Below are 24607 nucleotides of genomic sequence, written 5' to 3'. Positions count from 1 at the left end.
TAATTAGCTGAGTCATAGGGCTGTTATATAAGCCTGCATGCTCTCCAGTGCCAGAGTTTGCTCTGAATGGTTAAATTAGCAAAATAAAAAGCCATTGACTATTTACTGTGAACTATATCAAGATACTTTGACATGGGATACTGACCAGGCTGGATATTGTCTATGGAAAGTCTATGTACCAGTATAGATTGTGATCCACACTGAGTTTGCATACCTAGCCACAGCCATTATTTACGTACATTAGTATGACCAACAACAATGAGAGTGACTGGACCCTAGCAGCATGCATATATTTGAATGCACTCACCTCACCTGACCTCACTTGAAATCATAATTTGATGTGAACAAAGGCAGCATTTCTTTGTCAAACCAAGTGATGCAAAGCAATCACAGGCAAACTACTATGACGGCTTGAACTATGTCAGCGAAGGGCACAAGGTTAAGATGACACCCCCACTGTGTTTATTAGGGGTAATTCTTGTAACAGGACTGTCTTGTTTAATCTGTTGACACTTCTAAATGAAGCCTCCAGTGGAACAAGGCCGATCCTGTTGTTCAGTTATAATTCTATCCCAACCAGTTCCGAGTCAAGCTGCCTTCTGGAATTCACACGCGATCCATCTGGCACAGGGAGGGACCATTAACTGTGGCTGTCAGGACAGTCTGCAGTATATTGAGTTACACTACATGACAAAGTATGTGGACACCTGCTTGTCGAACATCTCATTCTAAAATCATGGGCATATGGAGTTGGTCCCCTTTTTGCTGCTACAACAGCCTCCACTCTTCTGGGAAAGCTTTCCACTAGATGTTGAAAATGTTCTTCCATTAAGCCATAAGAGCATTAGTGAGTTTGGCTCACAGTCAACCTTCCAATTCATCCCAAAGGTGCTTGATGGAGTTGAGGTCAGAGCTCTGTGCAGGCTAGTCAAGGTTTTTATTTATTTAACTAGTCAAGTCAGTTAAGAACAAATTCTTATTTACAATGATGATGTTGCTGTTCAGGAGTAGAACAACAGATTTGTACCTTGTCAGCTCAGGGATTCGATCTAGCAACCTGTAGGTTACTGGCCCAACGCTCTAACCACTAGGCTACCTGTCGTCTTCCACACAGATCTCGACAAACCATTTCTGTATGGACCTTGCTTTGTGCATGGGGGCATTGTTATGCTGAAACAGGAAACGGCCTTCCCCAAACTGTTGCCACAAAGTTGGAAGCACAACATCTTCTAGTATGTAATTGTATGCTGTAGCATTAATATTTCCCTTCACTGGAACAAAGGGGCCCAAACTGAACCATGAAAAACAGCTCCAGACCATTATTACTCCTCCACTTAACTTTACAGTTATCACTATTCATTGGGGCAGGTAGCCAAACCTTTGTCTGTCGGACTACCAGATGGTGAAGCGTGATTCATCACTCCAGAGAATGCTATCCCACTACTCCAGAGTCCAATGGCGACGAGCTTTACACCACTCCAGCCGACGCTTGGCATTGCACATGGTGATGTTAGGCTTGTGTGTGGCTACTCGGCCATGGAAACCCATTTCATAAAGCTCAGGACGAACAGTTCTTGTGCTGACGTTGTTTCCAGAGGCAGTTTGGAACTCGGTAGTGAGTGTTGCAACCGAGGACACAATTTTTACACGCTACGTGCTTCAGTGTTCCCGTTCTGTGAGCTTGTGTGGCCTACCAATTCGTGGCTGAGCCATTGTTGTCCTTCACAATAACAGAGGTGAAAGTCACGGAGCTCTTCAGAAAGGCCATTCTACTGGCATTTTTTGTCCATGGAGATTGCATGGCTGTGTGCTCGATTTTATACACCGGTCAACAACAGGTGTGACTGAAATATCAGAATCCACTCATTTGAAGGGGCGTCCACATACTTTTCTATTTATAGTGTATATGCTATACCCAGAGGAAGGAAGGAGACACATCAGCATTTATAGACAGGTATTCAGAATGATTGATTTGTGAATAGGAGATTTATTCTAAGGATGACCGGTCAGTTTGATTTATCATTGATTGTTTTCCATCCCTTTTAGAAGGCTGTGACTAGTCAGACAGAAATACAACCAATAAACTTTAAATCAATAAATACATGCTTTTGGTGAAAAGTATTTTTAAACCTCCCGCTTTGGACTGGATGTGTCAATACATGCATAATCTTACCTCAATTAGAACCCTTTGAAAGTGACTACTGAACAATGTATTTTTTTTTCCCCCAAACACCCTAGGTGTGTGATGAGCTTCAGCTCCTCACGAATTGAGTGAAGATGCACACACAGCAGAGCAAGAGCAATGACGTGGTGTACATATCTGCACATATGTGACGTAGTATGCAATTTTAATGAACCACTTTTGGCTCATGTGGCCTACTTTCAGAACTACTCGCTAATAAGTATACAAAAGTTCCAGAGAATCTCTATAAGAATATATTTTTATGAACAAAGTTAAATGAGAAGTACAACAGGATATTATGTAACTCATATAATATATATACTGAACAAAAATATAAACTCAACATGTAAAGTGTTGGTCCCATGTTTCATGAACTGAAAAAAAAAAACATTTTCTTTTCATACGCACAAAAAGTGTATTTCTCAAAATTTTGTGCACTAATTTGCTTGCACCCCTATTAGTGAGCATTTCTCCTTTGCCAATATAACCCATCCACCTGACAGGTGTGGCATATCAAGAAGCTGATTAAACAGCATGATCATTACACAGGTGCACCTTGTGCTGGGGGCAGTAAAAGGCCACTCTAAAATGTGCAGTTTTGTCACACAACACAATGCCACAAATGTCTCAAGTTTTGAGGGAGCATGCAATTGGCATGCTGACTGCAGGAATGTCCACCAGAGCTGTTGCCAGAGAATTGAATGTTCATTTCTCTACCATAAGATACCTCCCAAAAATTGAGAATTTGGCAGTACGTCCAACTGGCCTCACAACCGCAGACCACGTGTGTCCACGCCGGCCCAGGACTTCCAAATCCAGCTTCTGAGTGGAGGGTGGTGGTTCTGAGGAGTATTTCTGTCTGTAATAAAGCCCTTTTGTGGAGAAAAACACATTCTAATTGGCTGAGCCTGGCTCCCCAGTGGGTGGGCCTGGCTGCCAAGTGGGTGGGCCTATGCACTCTAAGGCCCACCCATGGCTGTACCCCTGCCCAGTCATGTGAAATCCATAGATTAGGGCCTAATTAATTTATTTCAATTGACTGATTTCCTTATATGAATTGTAATTCAAATCTTTTAAATTGTTGCATGCAAATTTTTGTTCAGTATAATTTATGGAACAAATAAAGGTGTTACATAGAGGTGTTACAAAGAAATATACTTCACCAAAGTACAAGATGCAAGAAAATGATGCTTGATTAGTTCACTCTGCACTGTTCCATCTGAACCAGAGGCCCAGTTGAATTCCAAAACTGGCAAGCTCCTTTACCCAAGGTGTGGCTGTTGTTTCCCAAAATAACTGAGTGCAGCTGCGTCCCAAGTGCAACACATTGTACGCTGTTATCTTTAGACACATAGGTTTAAACTGTATTCTTAAAATGGAGGCTGTGGATTTGTTTAAAGTCAGAGGGCCAGAGAGAGTTAAACATCTTATCTGGCTGAAACCTCCTGGTACATGTGTCCCTTTGGTTCTGGATTCATCAGGCAACTCTCACAATATCATCACCAGAAAGGTGTTCCTCACAGGAGATAAATCAGTTAAACTAAATCCTACTTTGGGATTATTTACAAACAACACAAATCGCTAACTAAACCAGGATTAACACAGATTGGATGAATGGAATCCTTTTAACTGTAGGCAATGAAAGCAGAGTAGTTTTGATACACGAAGAGTAATTATCTCACCTAAAAATATATATAATGCAAGACAAACAGAACAGATTAATGAACTATAATTGGCAAACTAAATCCAGTAGTTAGATGAGTGAGAAGTCCTGGTCATTGTGGTAGAGCTTAGTGTACCAGAGTTGGCCCTGCTTTAATATTCTCCTCGTCCTCACAGCACCAGCCTATCCTCACCGCCCTCCTGGATGACCTGGCCAATGGAGGCTTGGCTCTGGGCCCTCAGGAAGCACTGGCGCTTGCACTCCATCAGCTGTTCCAGGTCGCGCCACATCTTCACCTGCTTCATGTTCGGCCCATGGCTCTCCCTCACAGTCTTCTGCTGCTCACGCAACTTCTGTTGTTGTCCAAAGGGAAAGACTAAAAATTAATGTCAGCCCAACATGCATACAGTGTATGATCAGCATTGTTAAATGGCCTTTTTTCAGTTGAATACCTTTTCATTATAAGTTGCAAGGCAAGCCATCCTTTTAAAATTAACGGGAAGCTTGACCAATCAAATACTTACTACTTAGAGGAATTAGCATATAGCCTATTCATAACCCTAAAAAAGAAGTAGCTTGTCACGAATGTGACAGGGGTGGGGAAATGTAGATGAGTGTAGATGAGGACTAGGACAGAGCTAGGGTAGAGAGAAATCAGCATGCATCCCTCCAGCTGCTCCAGTGATGAGGATGGACATTGTGTTATACAAGCTGCACCTATACTGGTGTGTAGTAAAAATGTTTGTATGAGCATGGACTTATTTCTATTACAGCATATTGTGTAAGTCTATAGAAGGGGGTGAGAACCATGAGCCTCCTAGGTTTTGTATTGAAGTTAATGTACCGAGAGGAGGATGGAAGTTAGCTGTCCTCTCGGCTACACCATGGTGCTACCCTAGAGAGTGCTGTTGAAGCTACTGTAGATTTTCATAAATAACAGTGTGTTTTAATCTATTATTTTTGACGTGAATATATTTAGTATAGTTTTATTTAAAAAGGATTACTTTTAATGTTTCACAATTTTTATGAAATTTACTGTGGAGGTTGGTCCTCCCATTCCTCCTCTGAGGAGCCTCCACTGCTGGTCTACTGCAGCAGCACATCTACATTACAGTTTGTCTACTGGGCCAAATGGTTTAGCAGGAATGCAGCTGAGCCCCCTCTGCCATACCCTTCCTCCTCTCTGGCATCCCTCTTATCAGGGTGAAGAAGGAAGGAACCCAAAGCATGGTGCCTGTGTTTGCAGGGGATCCATTTCAGATGCCAGTGCAGCACAGGATTGGCACCGTGCCTGCACCCTGACAAAGCACAAACAGCACCTCTATGCTCACCTTGCCCAGGGACTCCTGCTCTGCAATGTTCTTCATGTACTGCTCCCTGTGAAACAGCCAGAGGGTCAGAGTTCATGTGAGCCTTTTCACTTTCGCAAGCTCAATGCTGCTATTATGACATTACTGTGAGTTTTACAAGGAAAATACTACCTAGTAGTTGAATAACAACATAGCAAACATCCATAACATATTTTATTAAACCAGTAATATAAATAGATTTACATATTTTTCTATAGCAAAGCAATACTTCTGGACACACTTGGAAATGAGGGTGACCTATGAGGGTGAATCTACTAACAGACTGCTGTAAGTGTGTACTTTGAGGGAGGTATAGGGGGAGGTGGGTGGCAACAGTAGCATACGGTATGCACCCATTGTGTTGTAATCGTAGCATATGGAGGTGACTGTAGTAATAGAAATCCTAAGCAGCTGGCAGACTCACCTGATGGTCTTCCTCCTCTCTTGCGGATCCGGAGACACGTAAGCCTTCATCTCCTCTGCTGCTCGCTGCATTTGCATCTCAATGATCTGTGAAGAGAGAGAGAGATGGGCAGAGAGAGAGAGAGAGCTCTGGTTGACGGTCACAGAACAGGTGTTGGGGAAGGGGTTGTTTGCTACCTGAACCCCTTACCTCTTTCATGCAGTTGATATAGTGGTATCGGTTTTCCTCCTGAGCCATCTCCTCCCTCAGTGCTCTCACCTCCTGCAATGGAGGTGGTGAATGAAAACATGTGGCAATAGGAAACTGAAGCATCAGGCCTGAAGCATCAGATGCTTGTTGCTATGGCAGTACTGAACTGGTCCTCGCGCAGAGCACATTCCAATGATGTAAATAGAGAAGATTTGATATGCTGATCTGTTGGGTGTGTTGGTAGATAGACCAGGGGTCTACACATAGCATTCATATTATACCTGCTCCAGTTTGGATCGGTTACTCTCCAGACCTGCAGCACAGCTGTCATACTGGGCCTTCTTTTCCTCATACTCTTGAGTTAGGTCCTGTCATGAAAGAAATACCCATTCACAGATACATGAACCCAAAGAAATACCCATTCACAGATACATGAACCCAAAGAAATACCCATTCACAGATACATGAACCCAAAGAAATACCCATTCACAGATACATGAACCCAAAGAAATACCCATTCACAGATACATGAACCCAAAGAAATACCCATTCACAGATACATGGACATATTCAAAATAATTTAAAAAGACAGAGTACAATGACAACACTTTTTACCATTCTAGTATGTTATGTATGCATAAGTTCTAGTTTCCCCAACCCCTTTCATATCATTATCAGATCAAAGCCCATGTATTTGCACTGTTTTACTTAAGCCTAAGCTCTAGCTGAGTATATTCATACATTTCTGACGTAACTTTTCATCATTAGTAAATGTTAGCCAGTATGATGGTCAACCAACTCAGGGAACACAATATGGAAAATATGATCCCCAGCTTTAGCTGAGAGATGTGAGGTGCTTTCCCTGTCGTACACTATGCACATAAACTGTTTCAATTATCGTTAATGGACTCCACAACAATCCTGCATGAAGTCAACAGCAGCTGGCTGATGCCTCAGGGTTTTCCCCGCTTCTTTTGTCAAATCTCTTGGCCTCATGTCATGATTTGTAATGCTTTTTAATCTGTGGTTGTACTGTACCTGTCAATAATTGACACACCTACTAATTCAAGGGTTTTTCTTTATTTTGACTATTTTCTACACTGTAGAATAATAGTGAAGACATCAAAACTATGAAATAAACATATGGAATCATGTAGTAACCAAAAGTTTTAACAAATCAAAATACATTTTACATTTGAGATTCTTCAAAGAAGCCACCCTTTGCCTTGATGACAGCTTTGCACACTCTTGGCATTCTCTCAAACAGCTTCATGAGGTAGTGGAATGCATTTCAATTAACAGGTGTGCCATGTTAAAAGTACATTTGTGGAATTTCTTTCCTTGTTAATGGGTTTGGGCCAATCAGTTGTGTTGTGACAAGGTAGGGGTGGTATACAGAATATAGACCTATTTGGTAAAAGACCATGTCCATATTATGGCAAGAACAGCTCAATAAGCAAAGAGAAACGACAGTCCATCATTACTTTAACACATGAATATAAGTCAATGCGGACAATTTCAAGAACTTTCAAAGTTTCTTCAAGTGCAGTGGCAGAAATCATAAAGCGCTATGATGGAACTGTCTCTCATGAGGACCGCCACAGGAAAGGGAGACCCAGACTTACCTCTGCTGCAGAGGATAAGTTCATTAGGGTTACCAGCCTCTGCACACTCTTGGCATTCTCTCAACCAGCTTCACCTGGAATGCTTTCCATTGCTCGTGTTTCTTGGCCCAAGAAAGTCTCTTCTTCTTATTGGTGTTCTTTAGTAGTGGTTTCTTGACTGCAATTCAACCATGAAGGCTTGATTCACGCAGTCGCCTCTGAACAGTTGATATTGAGATGTGTTTGTTACTTGAACTCTGAAGCATTTTTTTGTGCTTGGCATATGTGGGAACTTCTTCAAGACTCTTGGAAAAGCATTCCAGGTGAAACTGGTTGAGAGAATGCCAAGAGTGTGCAAAGCTGTCATCAAGGCAAAGGGTGGCTACTTTGAAGAATTTAAAATCTATATTGATTTGTTTAACACTTTTTTGGTTACTATATGATTCCATATGTGGTATTTTATAGTTTTGATGTCTTCACTATTATTCTACAATGTAGAAAATAGTAAAAATAAAGAAAAGCCCATGAATGAGTAGGTGTCCAAACCTTTGACTGGTACTGTACATTTAGGTTATTCTATAGACACAGATCTGTGTAATGACACAATTTGAAGATGAAACTGCAGACAAAGTTTTATAGCATGTGACGTTCACCTGACACTGCTGTCTCAAAGGCCTCAGTTCCTTTATTATCGGAGCAAGGGCAGACTTTTTCTCCACTATCGTTGAGTTCAGTTTCTTCACCTGAAAAAAAGCATCACATATTTCAACCCATCTGCCAACATCCTGATTTGGTGGAAAAAGTAATCCACATAAATGTCAGTTAAAGATGACTATGACCATAATAATCATTATAAACTCAGCAAAAAAAGAAACGTCCCTTTTTCCGGACCCTGTCTTGATCCATCAGTGCTCAGACTGTCTGCAATAGGCTGAGAGAGGCTGGACTGAGGGCTTGTAGGCCTGTTGTAATGCAGGTCCTCACCAGACATCACCGGCAACAACGTCGCCTATGGGCACAAACCCACTGTCGCTGGACCAGACAGGACTGGCAAAAAGTGCTGTTCACTGACGAGTCGCAGTTTTGTCTCACTAGGGGTGATGGTTGGCTTTGCGTTTATCGTTGAAGGAATGAGCATTACACCAAGGCCTGTACTCTGGAGCGGGATCGATATCGTCATGGTCTGGGACGGTGTGTCACAGCATCATCGGACTGAGCTTGTTGTCATTGCAGGCAATCTCAAAGCTGTGCGTTACAGGGAAGAGTTCCTCCTCCCTCATGTGGTACCCTTCCTGCAGGCTCATCCTGACATGACCCTCCAGCATGACAATGCCACCAGCCATACTGCTCGCTCTGTGCGTGATTTCCTGGAATGTCAGTGTTCTGCCATGGCCAGCAAAGAGCCCGGATCTCAATCCCATTGAGCACATCTGGGACCTGTTGGATCAGAGGGCGAGGGCAGGGCCATTCCCCCCTAGAAATTTCCAGGAACTTGCAGTTGCCTTGGTGGAAGAGTGGGGTAACAGCTCACAGCAAGAACTGGCAAATCTGGTGCAGTCCATGAGGAGGAGATGCAATGTAGTACTTAATGCAGCTGGTGGCCACACCAGATACTGACTGTTACTTTTGGATTTTGTTCAGGGACACATTATTCAATTTCTGTTAGTCACATGTGTGTGGAACTTGTTCAGTTTGTGTCCCAGTTGTTGAATCTTGTTATGTTCATACAAATATTTACACATGTTAAGTTGCTGAAAATAAAACGCAGTTGACAGTGAGAGAACGTTTTTTTTTTTTGCTGAGTTTATGTCACCTGTGTTGTACACAAGCAGGGGCCTTACAGGGTGTGCATTCAGAGGCAAAGCTATCTAAGGCCAAAGATTGTGAAGTGAGTGAAAGTCAACTTTATGGCTACAGCCAGGAATGTTTGAATCATTGGCAGCAGCACAAGTGTGCAAGCTGCCAGCTTTAACCACAAGCCCTGACTACCCTTTAAATAATTTCAAAAACATCTTGGACTGGGGCCTAAACGGCTGCAAATGGTTCTATTTGGACTTCAATGCAATGGGATGACAGATTGATAAAACAGAGTGATTTGGTGATCCAATTACTCTTCATTTCCCCACAAAAAGACAGATTAATTACACACAAGTCTTATTTCAAAAGGTATCAAGTCACTAAATCAATGCAAATAAATCAATGACACAAACAAAACAGGACTAGGACACTTCTGGTAAAACAAATTGTGCTGTGTTTGTGTATCCCATTAGAAGGGGCATCTGAACGCAATCAGCATGATCCTGTGACTGAGTATGGGCGGTCTGGAGTGGGGAAAGATCTGTCACTGTGGTAAAGTGAGATGCTACTCAGATAGTGGCTCCGATCCCGATATAGTCACCATTTCTGACATGTCGTCCAGCGAGCGCCCCTTCATCTCGTCCAGTTCACTCTTGATGGCTGACACTCTCTCCAGTTCCTCCTGAGTGTCACTGTACCCAGAGATCCCCTTCTGTGCCTCCATGGATTGCTAAATGGACCACAATAAGAGCATGAGAAGGCATATGGGGTGACACATCAGTAACTACACCAAATATGACAGCCTTGTAATGCAGCAGCATAAAATGATGCGATTGTATCCAGTGTTAGAATCCTGAGGCAAATGTCAGTTTAGGGACTGGACCTGGCAAGAGTTCACGAGAAATACCTGGCATTTGAGCAATGTAGTCTACACACCCACATGAGCTGGAAGGCAGTAAGATGAAATCAGTGAATTCAAGTTAATAATTTGCAATGAGTAAACCTCCATGTAATGTATACAGTGGCTCACCTGACTTAATTGTTAATGATTCGTTTGCACCATGTCAACAAATGTAAGCCTATAGCTATAACTCAGAAACGGTGGTTGAGGAAGTTCCGCAGCATTATCAAGGACCCCACACACCCCAGCCACGGACTGTTCAATCCCTTAGTCAGACAGACGGTGTCGGAACATGAGGTCTGATACCAACAGGCTCAGAGACAATTTATCTACAAGCCATCAGACTGCTGAACACTTGAACTAGACTGACCACCTGCACTGACTTTCCACACATGCACACAGACACCCACCCGCACAGACATCCACACATATATTCATGCTACACACACATCACAACTGCACAATTTAAACACTTGGCCCCAATCCCCCCTTCCCTGATACATGTGTAAATATTGGACTATAAATTGTGCCATCCTATATTATGCTTACGCTAAAAATCTACTATTCTACTGCCATTTACTTTATGTTTGTACTCGTATCTTGTATTATTTCTTATTGTTGTTGTATTGTCGAGAAGGAACCTGCAAGTAAGTATTTAGTTGGAAATACTGTGTGTACATCCTGTACATACGACTAATAAAACTTGAAACTTGAAACAGTGACTGAGTTACTCCCTCTCTGTCTGGTAGGATATATAGCAGCATGGAGCCTAGTCCTGAAATGACCCCTGGCGCCTGTGCTCTAAGCACTGTGAAGGGTTGTGTCCACACAAACAGGCAGGGGGCAGCTCAACACCTGGGAGTAGAGGCCACTTTGTTCTCCAAGAAGAGAAGATTACATGCGGTTGAGATAGCAGGACGTGTGTGTGGTCTATTTTATGAGTGAGAAATCTGTGATCTATGAAAAGAAACACAATTTCCTTCCCATGTAGCACCCATCCCTCTCCTGCAGATCTGTTCACAGATAAAGACAATGTAAATGACCTCATTAAATTACATTATAATATTTGGTTCTGATATGAATAGTTCACAGTTGCAAGCAGGGCTTCTAGTGAGTTTTGGGTTATACAGTAGGCTATAACCAACATTGTTGCAGTAAATGGTTCATAGTTGTAGGTTGAAGGGGTAACAGTTGGACTGGGGTGACTGGGTGGGTGAGTGATGGGAACAGGAATGCAGGTGGTGAGAGGAGAGAGGGCTCAGATACTAATATCCACTGATTTAAAAAAATACCAGCGTCAGACAGAGAGAAGAGCAGATTCAGCCATCGCAAATAGCAGCAGCCCAGCCCTTACTGTGTAAGCCAGGCTATCAGCAAGTCAGAGGCTGGGAGGGAACGGAGGTGTGAAGTCATTTCCAGGAAGGTATGTCACTTTACTGTTAATGTACATTGCATGAACAAGGGCAGGATGGAAAGGTAAGTGTCCCACTATACACATACAGGGGCTTCTATGAGGTATGGAGGGGAGCAGGTATGGTGGTAGGGTGGATTTCTGCGAAGGGGATTGCTGTGGTGCATAGTTACCAGTTGCTGTTGGCCAACCTCGTGCCTCTGTTTTAGGATTTCCTCTGTCCGCTGCAAGACCCCATACTCAGCTCTCAGCTCGGTAATCTCCTGACGCTTCTTCTTGAACACCGTCCCCTTGCTGCGCAGTTTCCCCACAAAACGTTTAAACTGAGAGGAATCGAGAGAGACTATTGTCATGAATGATATGCATGTCAAAATGTATTCCTTCTGGAGAATCCCAGAAAATGTCCTGTAAGTCACTTGGGGCATGCATGGCTTGTGCGCAAGAATGTATGGTTTGTTTTATTTTGGGACATCAAGGGCAGACAAGGTTGAGAGGGAATTAGCAGCCAGAATAAGGCTGCGTAGCATTCCCTCGTCACATACAATATGTCCCCAAAACAGCTGCTAAATTATACAACACAACTTTGAAGGGTTTGAACTATTTATCATGACCCTGTGTCAGACACACACATACTCTGGACAGGAGGATAGTTCTGGAAAATGCAGCACATTGGGATAGTTAAGCAGTAAGGCCCGAGGGGGTATGGTATATGGCCAATATACCACGGCTAAGGGTTGTTCTTACGCACTACGCCTGGATACAGCTTTTAACCGTGTATTGGCCATATTCCACAAACCCCAGAGGTGCCTTATTGTTATTATAAGCTAGTTACCAAAGTAATTAGAACAGTAAAACTATTTTTTTTGCCATAACCATGGTATACGGTCAGATATAACACGGCTTTCAGCCAAATCAGCATTCAGTGTTCGAACCACCCAGTTTATAATAGATAATGAAACATTGTGCCCATTCAGTATATGCACTGAGCATATTTATAAATAGCAGTAACCTACTATATGTGAAATCCATTTTGGCAGGGTGAATAGCTTTTCCAGACTGAGCAAACATCTGTTATTTACGTTGGGGGAATTTGGGGTGTAAGTGAACACAAAGCATTATTATTTCCATGACAGACTGACCTAGTGATGTCACTTGTTAAATCCACTTCAATCATTGTCGATGAAAGGGAGAAGACAGGTTAAAGAAGGATTTTTAAGCCTTGAGACATGGTTTGTGTATGTGTGCCATTCAAAGGGTGAATGGACAAGACAAAGGGTTTACGTGCCTTTGAACGGGGTATGGTAGTAGGTTTGTGTCAAGAACTGCAATGCTGCAGGGTTTTTCATGCTCAACAGTTTCCTATGTATATCAAGGATGGTCCACCACTCAAAGGATATTCAGCCAACTTGACACAACTGTGGGAAGCACTGGAGTCAACATGGGCCAGCATCCCTGTGGAATGCTTTCAACACCTTGTAGAGTACATGCCCTGACGAATTGAGGCGGTTCTGAGGCCAATAACTCAATATTAGGAAGGTGTTCTTAATATTTTGTACACTCAGTGTATGTAATGATGGAACACTAGCACCATGGTGGACTAGTTTGTAGTGGGTGTAAAAGCAAGCTCACTGAGGATGAGCAGTTGCTGGGTGACATGTGATGACATGTTAGCAGCATAATGGAAAATACCTCTGATAAGGTGCTCATTTCCACCATGACCCATGGACCCGGGGAGAGACAGATAAGCCCAGTGTGACTAGACCCTTTCCATTTACCATAAATCCCCTGACTCCTCCTCCATCCGGGTTCTCACCTACTGTTACCATACTGAGAAAAAGTCAGGTTTAGAGTTTCCTTTCACATCAAACACACGCACTCATTATCCAGAGGAGCAGATGAAACCACACACATTGAACAGGGCACGGAGGAGAGCAGGGAGAAAGTGGATGCTATTTCAGACATGCAGCTCCTGTGCTTCGCCAGCCTGTCCAGCTGTCAGCGCAATGTTTTCACTGAGTGTGGAACGCCTGCCCATAAACCACTCAGACAACATATGGGTACAGCACATGCCCTATGCATCAGCTACCACCAACTATATAGACCTGTTAATGGCCGAAGGTCGCGCTGCAAACAGGAACAGGCTTAGTCTGAGATGTGAAGAGTGGTCGTTCTCTTTATCCTTGATCTTACAGAGCCAGGCACAGGGTGTGTTGACACACAGGAGTGATGGCTCCTGGCACTATGTTGCAGAGGCAAAAAGGTACTCAAATTTGAGAGACCTTTCTCTGCCAATGGTTTATACTAAGTGATCTAACCAAACATGGCGTCAAAGCACGCATGGCTCTCGACCTTTGCCTCTCCCGAGTCCGTAGGGGAGTTGGAGCTATGGGACAAGACTAACTACCAATTGGATATCACGAAAAAGGGGTAAAAGTACAAAAATATAAACAAAACCTTATGTCAGTTTGTTTTCTTTGCGGTAAAATATCCTCCATAGATGTCAAAGTTAGTTGAAGGATTTACACTGAAATAGTTTGTTTTGCTGAATTAATTAAGAATATTTACACAAGAGATATAAAAATAAAATACATTTCAGACAGTTTGTTAAATACTGTCCTGGTTCCGGGTAGCCCCTGTTGTGGTCTATTTTTAACCTTGCATGGGAAAGTGGGAGAGTGAGGGGAGAGGGATAAATAGCATTAGCCTGTAAGCTCCACTATGTTTACATAAGAGCAGAAATAGCGTCTCATGTTTACTGGGATCCACAACTACCGCACGTCACCCTTATCAACAAAGATTATGTATCGGAGTAGACGTAAGCAAACAGTAGAATGTTTAATCAATTTACCCCTAAAGATGGAAAATATATGATCTCTGATGCATTTTACTATCTTTTGAGAAAGTTTGGATAGTGATGTTCAGTTTTGAGTGGTGGGCAATTGAACAACGTTGCAAGTGAATACTGAGCAGATTGTATATAGTGGTAGCAGTCTTTTTGCTGCAAAATGACAAAAGTATATGACCCTATTCCACAAACATTGACTGGTGAGGAAGGTGATTACTATTGGTGTGGATGATGATGTTCAGACAAGAGTATTGAGCTGTGAGAGGCGGTTAGTTACTGTAATGTTACCTCATCTCCCCGGATGACCTCGTCTCCGTCCTGGTCTCGTGCCTGGCTGTTCTTCTGGTTCAGCTCTCTGTCTAGTGCAGCTAGCTCCTCCCGCGCCTCCTGCAGCTCCTCCGCCTTCGCCTCCTTCTTACGAGTTATAATCGATGCCTGAAGAGCCACAACAGTCATATTATTACAGATACAGTCAATACAGATACAGCCAGTATATATACGGTGCCTTCGGAAAGTATTCAGACCCCTCGACTCCAACATTTTGTTACATTACAGCCTTATTCTAAAATGGATTTAAAAAAATGTTTAACTCAACAATCTACGCACAATACCCCCTAAATAACAAAGCGAAAACAGGTTTAGACATTTCCGCACATTTATTTAAAGTAAACAACAGAAATACCTTATTTACATTAGTATTCAGACCCTTTGCTATGAGTTTCGAAATTGAGCTCAGGTCCATCCTGTTTCCATTGATCCTCCTTGAAATGCTTCTACAACTTGATTGGAGTCCACCTGTGGTAAATTCAATTGATTGGACATGATTTGGAAAGGCACACACCTGTCTATATAAGGTCCCACAGTTGACAGTGCATGCCAGAGCAAAAACCAAGCCATGAGGTCGAAGGAATTGTCCGTAGATCTAGAAAAGGGTACCAAAGCATTTCTGCAGCATTGAATGCCAGTGGCCTCTATATTTCTTAAATGGAAGAAGTTTGGAACCACCAAGACTCTTCCTAGAGATGGCCACCTGGCTAAACTGAGTAATCGGTGGAGAAAGGCCTTGCTCAGGGAGGTGACCAAGAACCCGATGGTCACTCTGACAGAGCTCCGGAGTTCCTCTGTGGAGATGGGAGGACCTTCAAGAAGGACAACAATCTCTGCAACACTCCACCAATCAGGCCTTTATGGTAGGATGGCCAGACGAAAGTCACTCCTCAGTAAACGGCACATGACAGCCTGCTTGGAGTTTGCCAAAAGGAACCTAAAGACTCTCAGACCATGAAAAACAAGATTCTCTGGTCTGATGAAACCAAGATTGAACTCTTTGGCCTGAATACCAAGTGTCACCTCTGGAGGAAACCTGGCTCCATCCCTACGGTGAAGCAAGTTGGTGGCAGCATCATGCAGTGGGGATGTTTTTCAGCGGCAGGGAGACTAGTCAGGATCGAGGCAAAGATAAACAGAACAATGTACAGAGAGATCCTTGATGAAAACCTGCTCCAGAGCGCTCAGGTCCTAAGACTGGGGCGAAGGTTCGCCTTCCAACAGGACAATGACTCTAAGCACACAGCCAAGACAACGCAGGAGTGGCTTCAGGACAAGTCTCAATGTCATTGAGTGGCCCAGCCAGAGCCCAGAATTGAACCCAATCTAACATCTCTGGAAAGACCTGAAAATAGCTGTGCAGCAACGCTCCCCATCCAACCTGACAGAGTTTGAGAGAATCTGCAGAGAAATGGGAGAAACTTCCCAAATACAGCGCCAAGCTTGTAGCGTCATAACCAAGAAGACTCGATTCTGTACAGTAATCGCTGCCAAAGTACTGAGTAAAGGATCTGAATTCTTATAACATTTCAGTTTTTAATAAATTAGCCAAAATTTCTAAACCTGTTTTTGCTTTGTTATTATGGGGTATTCTGTGTAGATTGATGAAGAAAAAAATGTATTTAGTCAATTTTAGAATAAGGCTGTAACGTAATAAAATGTGGAAAAAGTAATGGAGTCTGAATACTCTGAATACGTCAAGTTTGGACACACCTACTCATTCATGGGCTTTTCCTTATTTTTACTATTTTCTACATTGTAGAATAATGGAAGACATCAAAACTATGAAATAAAACATATGGAATCATGTAGTAACCAAAAAAGTGTTTATATTTTAGATTCTTCAAAGTAGCCACCCTTTGATGACATTTTGAAATTTTTCGCATTGACTGACCTTGTGTTAAAGTAATGATGGGCTGTCGTTTCTCTTTGCTTATTTGAGCTGTTCTTGCCATAATATGGCCTTGGTATTTTACCAAATAGGGCTAACTTCTGTATACCACTCCTACCTTGTCACACAACTTATTGGCTCAAATGCTATTATCTTTTAACAAGGCACACCTGTTAATTGAAATGCATTCCAGGTTACTACCTCAAGAAGCTGGTTGAGAGAATGCCCCCCAAAAAAGAAAGAATTAACCCCTTTTTTCTCCCCAATTTCATGGTATCAAATTGGTATTTACAGTCTTGTCCCATCGCTGCAACTCCTGTACGGACTCGGGAGAGGCGAAGGTCGACAGCTGTGCGTCCTCTGAAACACGACCCTGCCGAGCCGCACTGCTTCTTGACACAATGCCCGCTTAACCCGGAAGCCAGCTGCACCAATGTGTCGGAGGAAACAGCGTGCATTGCACCCGGCCTGCAACAGGAGTCGCTAGAATGCAATGGGACAAGAACATCCCTGCCGGTCAAATCCTCCTCTAACTCGAACGACGCTGGGCCAATTGTGCGCCGCCCCATGGGTCTCCCGGTTGCGGCCGATTGCGACAGAGCCTGGACTCAAACCAGGATCTCTAGTGGCACAGCTAGCACTGCCTTAAATCACTGCGGAGGCCCTACTTTGTAGAATCTCAAATCTATTTTGATTTGTTTAACACTTTTTGAATGTAGTAACATGAATTCCAGGTGTTATTTCATAGCTTGATGTCTTCACTATTATTCTACAATGTAGAAAATAGTAAAAAAATTAAGAAAAACCCTGGAATGAATAAGTGTCCAAACTTTTGACTGGTACTGTATATATATCCATTTATTCTAATTCACACAAAATAACCAAGCAGAACATGCACACATTTCACAGGTATAGAATAGGTATAGAACAGTGAAAAACCAGAGCAGTTCATCCTAGATCTGCCTCACCATAGCAAAAGAGACAACAAAACAAAGTATTAAAATATCAATATGATAACATGAATAAATATGTTGATGAAAAATAAAGTTGCCTCACTACATCAGACAACATCAATCATCCACAAAAGTTCAAACAGCCAGCAAACGCTTAACCATACACAAACAGCCAGCTCATACAAATTCATATAGCTGACAAAGATATGTCTGATTTAAACATGTTTACACATGTTAAGTTCTGAAAATAAACTAAATAAAATATTTGTATGAACATAACAAGATTCAACAACTGAGACATAAACTGAACAAGTTCCACAGACATGTGACTAACAGAAATGGAATAATGTGTCCCTGAACAAAGGGAGAGGTCAAAATGAAAAGTAACAGTCAGTAACTGGTGTGGCCACCAGCTGCATTAAGTACTGCAGTGCATCTCCTCCTCACGGGCTGCACCAGATTTGCCAGTTCTTGCTGTGAGATGTTACCCCACTCTTCCACCAAGGCACCTGCAAGTTCCTGGACATTTCTGGGGGGAATGGCCCTAGCCCTCACCCTCCGATCCAACAGATCCCAGACGTGCTCAATGGGATTGAGATCCGGGCTCTTCACTGGCCATGGCAGAACATTGACATGCCTGACTTGCAGGAAATCACGCATAGAACGAGCAGTATGACTGGTAGCATTGTCATGCTGGAGGGTCATCTCAGGATGAGGGAGGAGGATGTTTCCCTTTAACGCACAGTGTTGAGATTGCCTGCTATGACAACAAGCTCAGTCCGATGGCGCTGTGACACACCGCCCCAGACCATGACAGATCCTCCACCTCCAAAATCGATCCAGCTCCAGAGTACAGGCTTTGGTGTAATGCTCATTCCTTCGAAGATAAACATGAATCCGGCAATCACCTCTGGTGAGACACAACCGCGACTTGTCAGTGAAGAGCACTTTTTGCTTGTCCTGTCTGGTCCAGCGACAGTGGGTTTGTGCCCATAGGCAACGTTGTTGCCGGTGATTTCTGGTGAGGACCTGCCTTACAACAGGCCTACAAGCCCTCAGTTCAGCCTCTCTCAGCCTATTAGTCTGAGCACTGATGAAGGGATTGTGCGTTCCTGGTGTAAATTGGGCAGTTGTTGTTGCCATCCTGTACCTGTTCCACAGGTGTGATGTTCGGATGTACCGATCCTGTGAAGGTGTTGTTACACGTGGTCTCCCACTGCGAGGACAATCAGCTGTCCGCCCTGTAGCGCTGTCTTAGGCGTCTCACAGTACGGACATTGCAATTTATTTCCCTGGCCACATCTGCAGTCCTCATGCCTCCTTGCAGAATGCCTAAGGCACGTTCACACAGATGAGCAGGGACCCTGAGCATCTTTCTTTTGGTGTTTTTCAGAGTCAGTAGAAAGGCCTCTTTAGTGTCCTAAGTTTTCATAACTGTGACCTTAATTGCCTACCGTCTGTAAGCTGTTAGTGTCTCAACAACCGTACCACAGGTGCATGTTCATTAATTGTTTATGGTTCATTGAACAAGCATGGGAGACAGTGTTTAAACCTTTTACAATGAAGATCTGTAAAGTAATTTAGATTTTTATGAATTATCTTTAAAAGACAGGGTCCTGAAAAAGGGACGTTTCTTTTTTGCTGAGTTTAGTATCAATGACAGAGAATGGCATTCTGAAATGTACACAACATTCATCCTAGGTAATTGCTGGTGTTATGTCATATAATAATAACGCTACTCTATATCTGAAGAATGTGATAATAGAAAATAAGAAAAAAATAAAAGAATCACCTGTTGCCTGAAGAGAGACAGTTTATCATCTATGGGGTCGTTTCGCATCATTCTTTTCTCAATCAGCAGGTTTATTTCAATGTTGTTTTCTCGAATCTGGACAAAATGGGGAACAGTCAGACTTAAACTTTCAATTTGTCAGAATCAAACTTTTTGGCTATTGTCAGTCATTCTTGTTGTAATATGTGTGAACCAAATTTACCAAACTTGCAAAGCTCAATAGCTTAATTGCTCAGGTAGGTAGAGATATCTCACCTTGTCCTCTAGTTCCCCAAGCTCAGCTTGGCCCATGGCCGGTTCAGACACCACCTTCTGCAGGTACTGCACCATCCGCCTCTTACTCTCCAGCTCCTTGGGCAGTTTGTCAGACACCATGTAGGAGTTGAACTTGATCTCCTCTTCAAGCCTCTTCATTAAGCCTGAGACAGTGACAAAGACAAACCTCATTCTTACACCTTTGATCAGGATACCTCATTCTTTGAAACACAATGAGGCACACCTGCTCATTGAAGTAAATGAGGGTGATATGCACATCTTAAACTTGAGACACCTGTTCATCATAATCAGATCAAGAGTGTATGCATAACACTGTCTAAATTAACTATCTCAAGGGCATGTAACCTCAACATAGATTGTGCTCTTAAATGCTGCTGTTGAGCTCTGATGCGCAGTAGGCCTACTGTATATGAGACCGAAAACCATTACAAAATAGTCACATTAGGAAATGTTTTGATATGTAACATTTTGAGTCATTGGATTGTCAAATTCTTTGTTGGTGTGCCACATCTTTGCTTTCGTCAATTTTTAAACTGTAAATGTGTAAATCTCCTGTGTGATTGTAAAAATGCTACTAGTAGATCAGGACAACAACAACAAAAAAGAGGCAAGTCCACATATGGTGAGCTCTAATGGAGCACATAAAAGATCAGCATGATTACAGGGCCTTAATACAGGTGAAACAATTAACAGAGATTCAGCCTGACCTGATGTGTCCCTGACCTTTCAACCAGCTGTGGCGTTGAGGGTGATGCAGAACATGCCTACTCACTCTCTGGCTTGGCATCTGCTGCTGCCTGTCGCAGGTCCTTCAGCTGCTGCTGAGATCTCTGCAGTCTCTGTTCTGCCTGGAAAAGCTGAACATATCCAAATGGCAACACACACTTATCAGCATCTAAAAAAAACAACATCATGCTGATAAATCTACTTGTAGGTGGATTTGGGATATCTAATTGACAACCATCTGTGATAACATGTAGACCTTTCCCCTAAAGTCTGTATCACTTATTTGTACTCTGTATGCAGTAAAGTTGATCATATGGATAACAAAGCCTGTAAATTGGAAAGGTAGACAAAACAGGATGTAAACTAGACTAAGAAAAGTCAATTCATTACTTGGTTCTTCTGCTCTTGCTTCTGTTGAGCCAGAGACTCTTCTCTCTCCTTTTCCACCCGTAGTTGTCTGGCCAGTTCCAGCATCCGCTGGTGGTTGGACACTGACTCCACCTGTTGGACACATAAAAAACTGTGATACTGTGCCGGCATCTGAGTTTCACCTCACACGACTGCCAGGAGCCACTGCTGCCACTGACTCAGTTCCCCCTTCTGGCATGGCTTAAAAGTATGACCTCTAAATGATCACTCCATTACTCATCTGCCCTGTAAAAGGGTGAAGCATTGAGCCTGTCAGATGCCTGTCTCGTCTCATTACCACAAGGAATCTTTTGGCGTGTATGAGAGGTCATGTTTTCATTACTCTGTGAATCCCTGTGAGTTCCAGGCATTATGACAGGGTGGGCTTCCTCAAACAGACTGCCTAACTGCCTTACCCTCTTCTTCAGCCTCTCCACTCGCTTGATCAGCTGGTCCTTCTCCTCCTCCATAGCACCAATGTCCTGAGGTTAGGGAAAAGATTGTGTTTTAGCACTATGTCTGTGCACATATCACCATCTGTGGCTTAACTTAAGAGAATTCCATATGATACTAAGTGATGAGTGGAAAACATAAAATGTTGTTCCCGTTTTTACCTTTCTGATCTCTGCAGTGGAAAAGCCAGAGCTTTTCAGTTGCTCACACTCCTTGTGGTAGGTCTTGAATCCTTCCACTAATTCTTCATACTACAAAAACAACAGATCAAACACTATGAATCATATTTCTCAGTTATGCACATAGCATCTGTCAGAAACGCAGTGACCTTTAAATAATAAAATAATGGTTTTAATTATCTCTTTAGTCTAGCAAGAAGAGGAGCCAAGATCTCATGTTAAATATTATGCTGCATTCAGAACCTAATGGGAAGGTGGCATTTACCACGTATGACTAGGAAAAATCTACTTGAACATCCCTCCAACTGGTAATTACTAGTGGGAAACTCATCTATCATCCCTGAGCTCTGACTTCTCACACATGCTGACCTCTGACATCACGTACTAAGGTAGAACAGCATTTTCGACAGTTAATGAAACAGCAAAACATTTATTTTTATAAATAATCTATTAATGGTTTTTTTAAACACAGTAATTTGTTTGCAAGCATTATAGCAGTACTTTTAGTTTATGGTTGATGCAGCTTGTTGGCCATGAGCCAATACGTGTTTCTGAATGAGTTGAAAACACGTGAATGCATCACCTTCCCTCTTGGTTATGAATACAGCATTATGCTTGCACCTTGAAGTCAGTGGGCAAATTGTTTTGCATGGCGGGCCAACGAATTTGCCCAATGTTAAACAAACCTGGTGATAGGTGTCAGTGATGACATCATCCTGCAGGAACTCAGCAGGCACCTCCAGCTTAACCAGGAAGCGAGCCAAGTAAGCCCTCTTCTTCAGCTCTGTGACCCTCTGCAGCAGCCAGTGAAGGATAGGGTGTATCACAGGCTTACTGCCCGTCACCAGGCCCTGTCTGAAACTGCTCCTGTATTTAAAAAGAGAGGACAGTAAACACTCTGTTTTCTAATGCTGAAATCTGCCTGACGAGTAGGCAACAACACGTCTGCTACGCTGATCCTTAACACTGGGGCCCCTCAGGGGTGTGTGCTTAGTCCCCTCCTGTATTCTCTGTTCACCCATGATTGCGTGGCCAAACGTGACTCCAACACTATCATTAAGTTTGCTGACGACACAACAGTGGTAGGCCTGATCACTGACAACGATGAGACGGCCCATAGGGAGGAGGTCAGAGAACTGGCAGTGTGGTGCAAGAACAAGAACCTCTCCCTCAATATTAGCAAGGCAAAGGAGCTGATCGTGCACTACAGGAAAAGGCGGGGCTGTAGTGGAGCGGGTCGATAGTTTCAAGTTTCAAGATTTGGCATGGGTCCCCAGATCCTCAAAAGGTTCTACAGCTGCACCATCGAGAGCATCCTGACCGGTTGCATCACCGCCTGGTATGGCAACTGCTCGGCATCTGACCGTAAGGCGCTACAGAGGGTACTGTGAACGGCCCAGTACATCACTGAGGCCAAGCTTCCTGCCATCCAGGACCTATATAATAGGCGGTGTCAGAGGTGTCAAACCCCAATATTGTCAGAGACTCCAGTCACCCAAGTTATAGACTTCTCTGCTACCGCACAGCAAGCGGTACCGGACCACCAAGTCTAGGACCAAAAGGCTCCTCAACAGCTTCTACCCCCAAGCCATTAGACTGCTAAACAATTCATAAAAATTGCCACCGGACAATTTACATTGACCCAACCCCCCTCTTGTACACTGCTGCTATTCTCTGTTTGTTTGTTACCTATGCATAGTCCCTTCACCCCCACCTACATGTACAGATTACCTCAACTAGCCTGTACCCCTGCACACTGACTCTGTACCGGCGCCCCCTGTACATAGCCTCGTTATTGTTATTGTGTTACTTTTTATTATTACTTGATAAATATTTTCTTCTTCTTGAACTGCACTGTTGGTTAAGGGCTTGTAAGTAAGCATTTCACGATAAAGTCTACACTTGTTGTAGACAAATAAAGTTTGATTTGATTTGATCAGAAGAATACTTACGGCTCAGACATATTCCCAGGTGGTTTGTATTTCAACATCCCCAGCAGAGTGAACATTCTCTTTGCTGTCTGGTCAGGCATTTCTTCACGGATATCAATAGTTTGCTGAAATAAATAAAATATGATTTACATGTAATTCACACATTTTACACACACTTTGGTTGACTGGTAAACACAATAGTAGTGGAGCTCCAAATGGGGCAGGTGTCATCATCAAGATATTACGCCTAAAATGGTATTATCAACTGGGACAACTATATAGCCCCACATAGCCTGGTTCCTCTCTAGGTTTCTTCCTAGGTTTTGGCCTTTCTAGGGAGTTTTTCCTAGCCACCGTGCTTCTACACCTGCATTACTTGCTGTTTGGGGTTTTAGGCTGGGTTTCCGTAGAGCACTTTGAGATATCAGCTGATGTACGAAGGGCTATATAAATACATTTGATTTGAATTTGATTTGATATACACCACTGGACAACTCGTGATCAAGTATGAGGTTGTTGTGTACATTGCAAACATACATTGTCTCACCTTAGGGTCTATTTCGGCCAGAACATCGTTGAGAATTTGCAGAAGTTGCATTGGCTCCAGTGAGTCAAAGGTGATCAGGTTAAAGTTTTTCTTGAAGGGGTCTTTATTCAAGTGCTCAACAATAAATTTAAGTTGCTCGCTCATCTTGAAATCAACTGGTCAGCTAATGTTATTGCGAGGAAAATAACTTTAGGTGCAAGCTAGTGAAGACGATTAGCTAGCAAAAAGTCAGAATCAACCTTAGCATTAGCTTGCTAGCTATTTACTAGCCTAGCTACCGTTACTTTCCGAGGTGGATAGCTTGAAGCATAGCTAGCTACACGCTGACAAGCCCGTTCGTATGCACAAAGTGGCCAGCTGGCTTGTCCCCTTGTTTCTTTTGAGAAAAACTCGTTTTAAACCGCTAAGACAACGTGTACAGTCACAAGGCAATCCGTCTTGGAAACCAGACACAAGCGTCCTCGAGCTGGTTGCTAACAGGAATTATTTCGGCTTGTTCAAGAGGGTCAGCCTGCAGTGGGTTCAGCCTGTGGAACATGCTGCGCAAGATTCTGCCAAGTGCACACGCAGAGTTGCATGCGGGTTCTTGTCCGTCTGGATTTCTCTTTTGTACCAGTAGATGGAGACAAATATCATTATTTCAGGCGGTTTGTAGCCTACTTACCGTAATAATACAACATTTCTGTTTTTAATCTTTCAAAATAGCAAAAGATTAGTCTACATTATTACTTACATAATATAGATAGACCATATAATCAT

At 42.9% G+C, this 24607-nt stretch overlaps 1 protein-coding gene across 2 annotated transcripts; it reads right to left on the bottom strand.

Annotated features, from left to right (window-relative positions):
* Positions 1–2423: 2423 nt before the first annotated feature.
* ift81 (intraflagellar transport 81 homolog) lies at positions 2424–24426 on the bottom strand. 2 transcript variants are annotated; one of them, XM_029637572.2, is made up of 18 exons: positions 23849–24426; positions 23323–23426; positions 22057–22237; positions 21353–21442; positions 21155–21220; positions 20721–20831; positions 20377–20461; positions 19584–19747; positions 19329–19424; positions 14654–14800; positions 11694–11843; positions 9810–9938; positions 8065–8154; positions 6089–6175; positions 5808–5879; positions 5619–5704; positions 5177–5222; positions 2424–4198 (listed from the first exon to the last, which is right to left on the bottom strand). In XM_029637572.2, exons 1-18 carry the CDS (start codon positions 23990–23992, stop codon positions 4016–4018), a joined length of 2031 nt encoding a protein of 676 aa, XP_029493432.1. In that variant the 5' UTR covers positions 23993–24426; the 3' UTR covers positions 2424–4015. The 2 variants fall into 2 exon arrangements, with proteins under 2 accessions (XP_029493432.1, XP_029493433.1); XM_029637573.2 differs by having other exon boundaries at positions 23839–23910.
* Between the last annotated feature and the right edge of the window lie 181 nt (positions 24427–24607).

This window comes from Oncorhynchus nerka, linkage group LG27 (assembly GCF_034236695.1).
Source record: "Oncorhynchus nerka isolate Pitt River linkage group LG27, Oner_Uvic_2.0, whole genome shotgun sequence".
Lineage (NCBI taxonomy): Eukaryota > Metazoa > Chordata > Actinopteri > Salmoniformes > Salmonidae > Oncorhynchus > Oncorhynchus nerka.
This window is presented reverse-complemented; position numbering and strand designations above follow the sequence as displayed.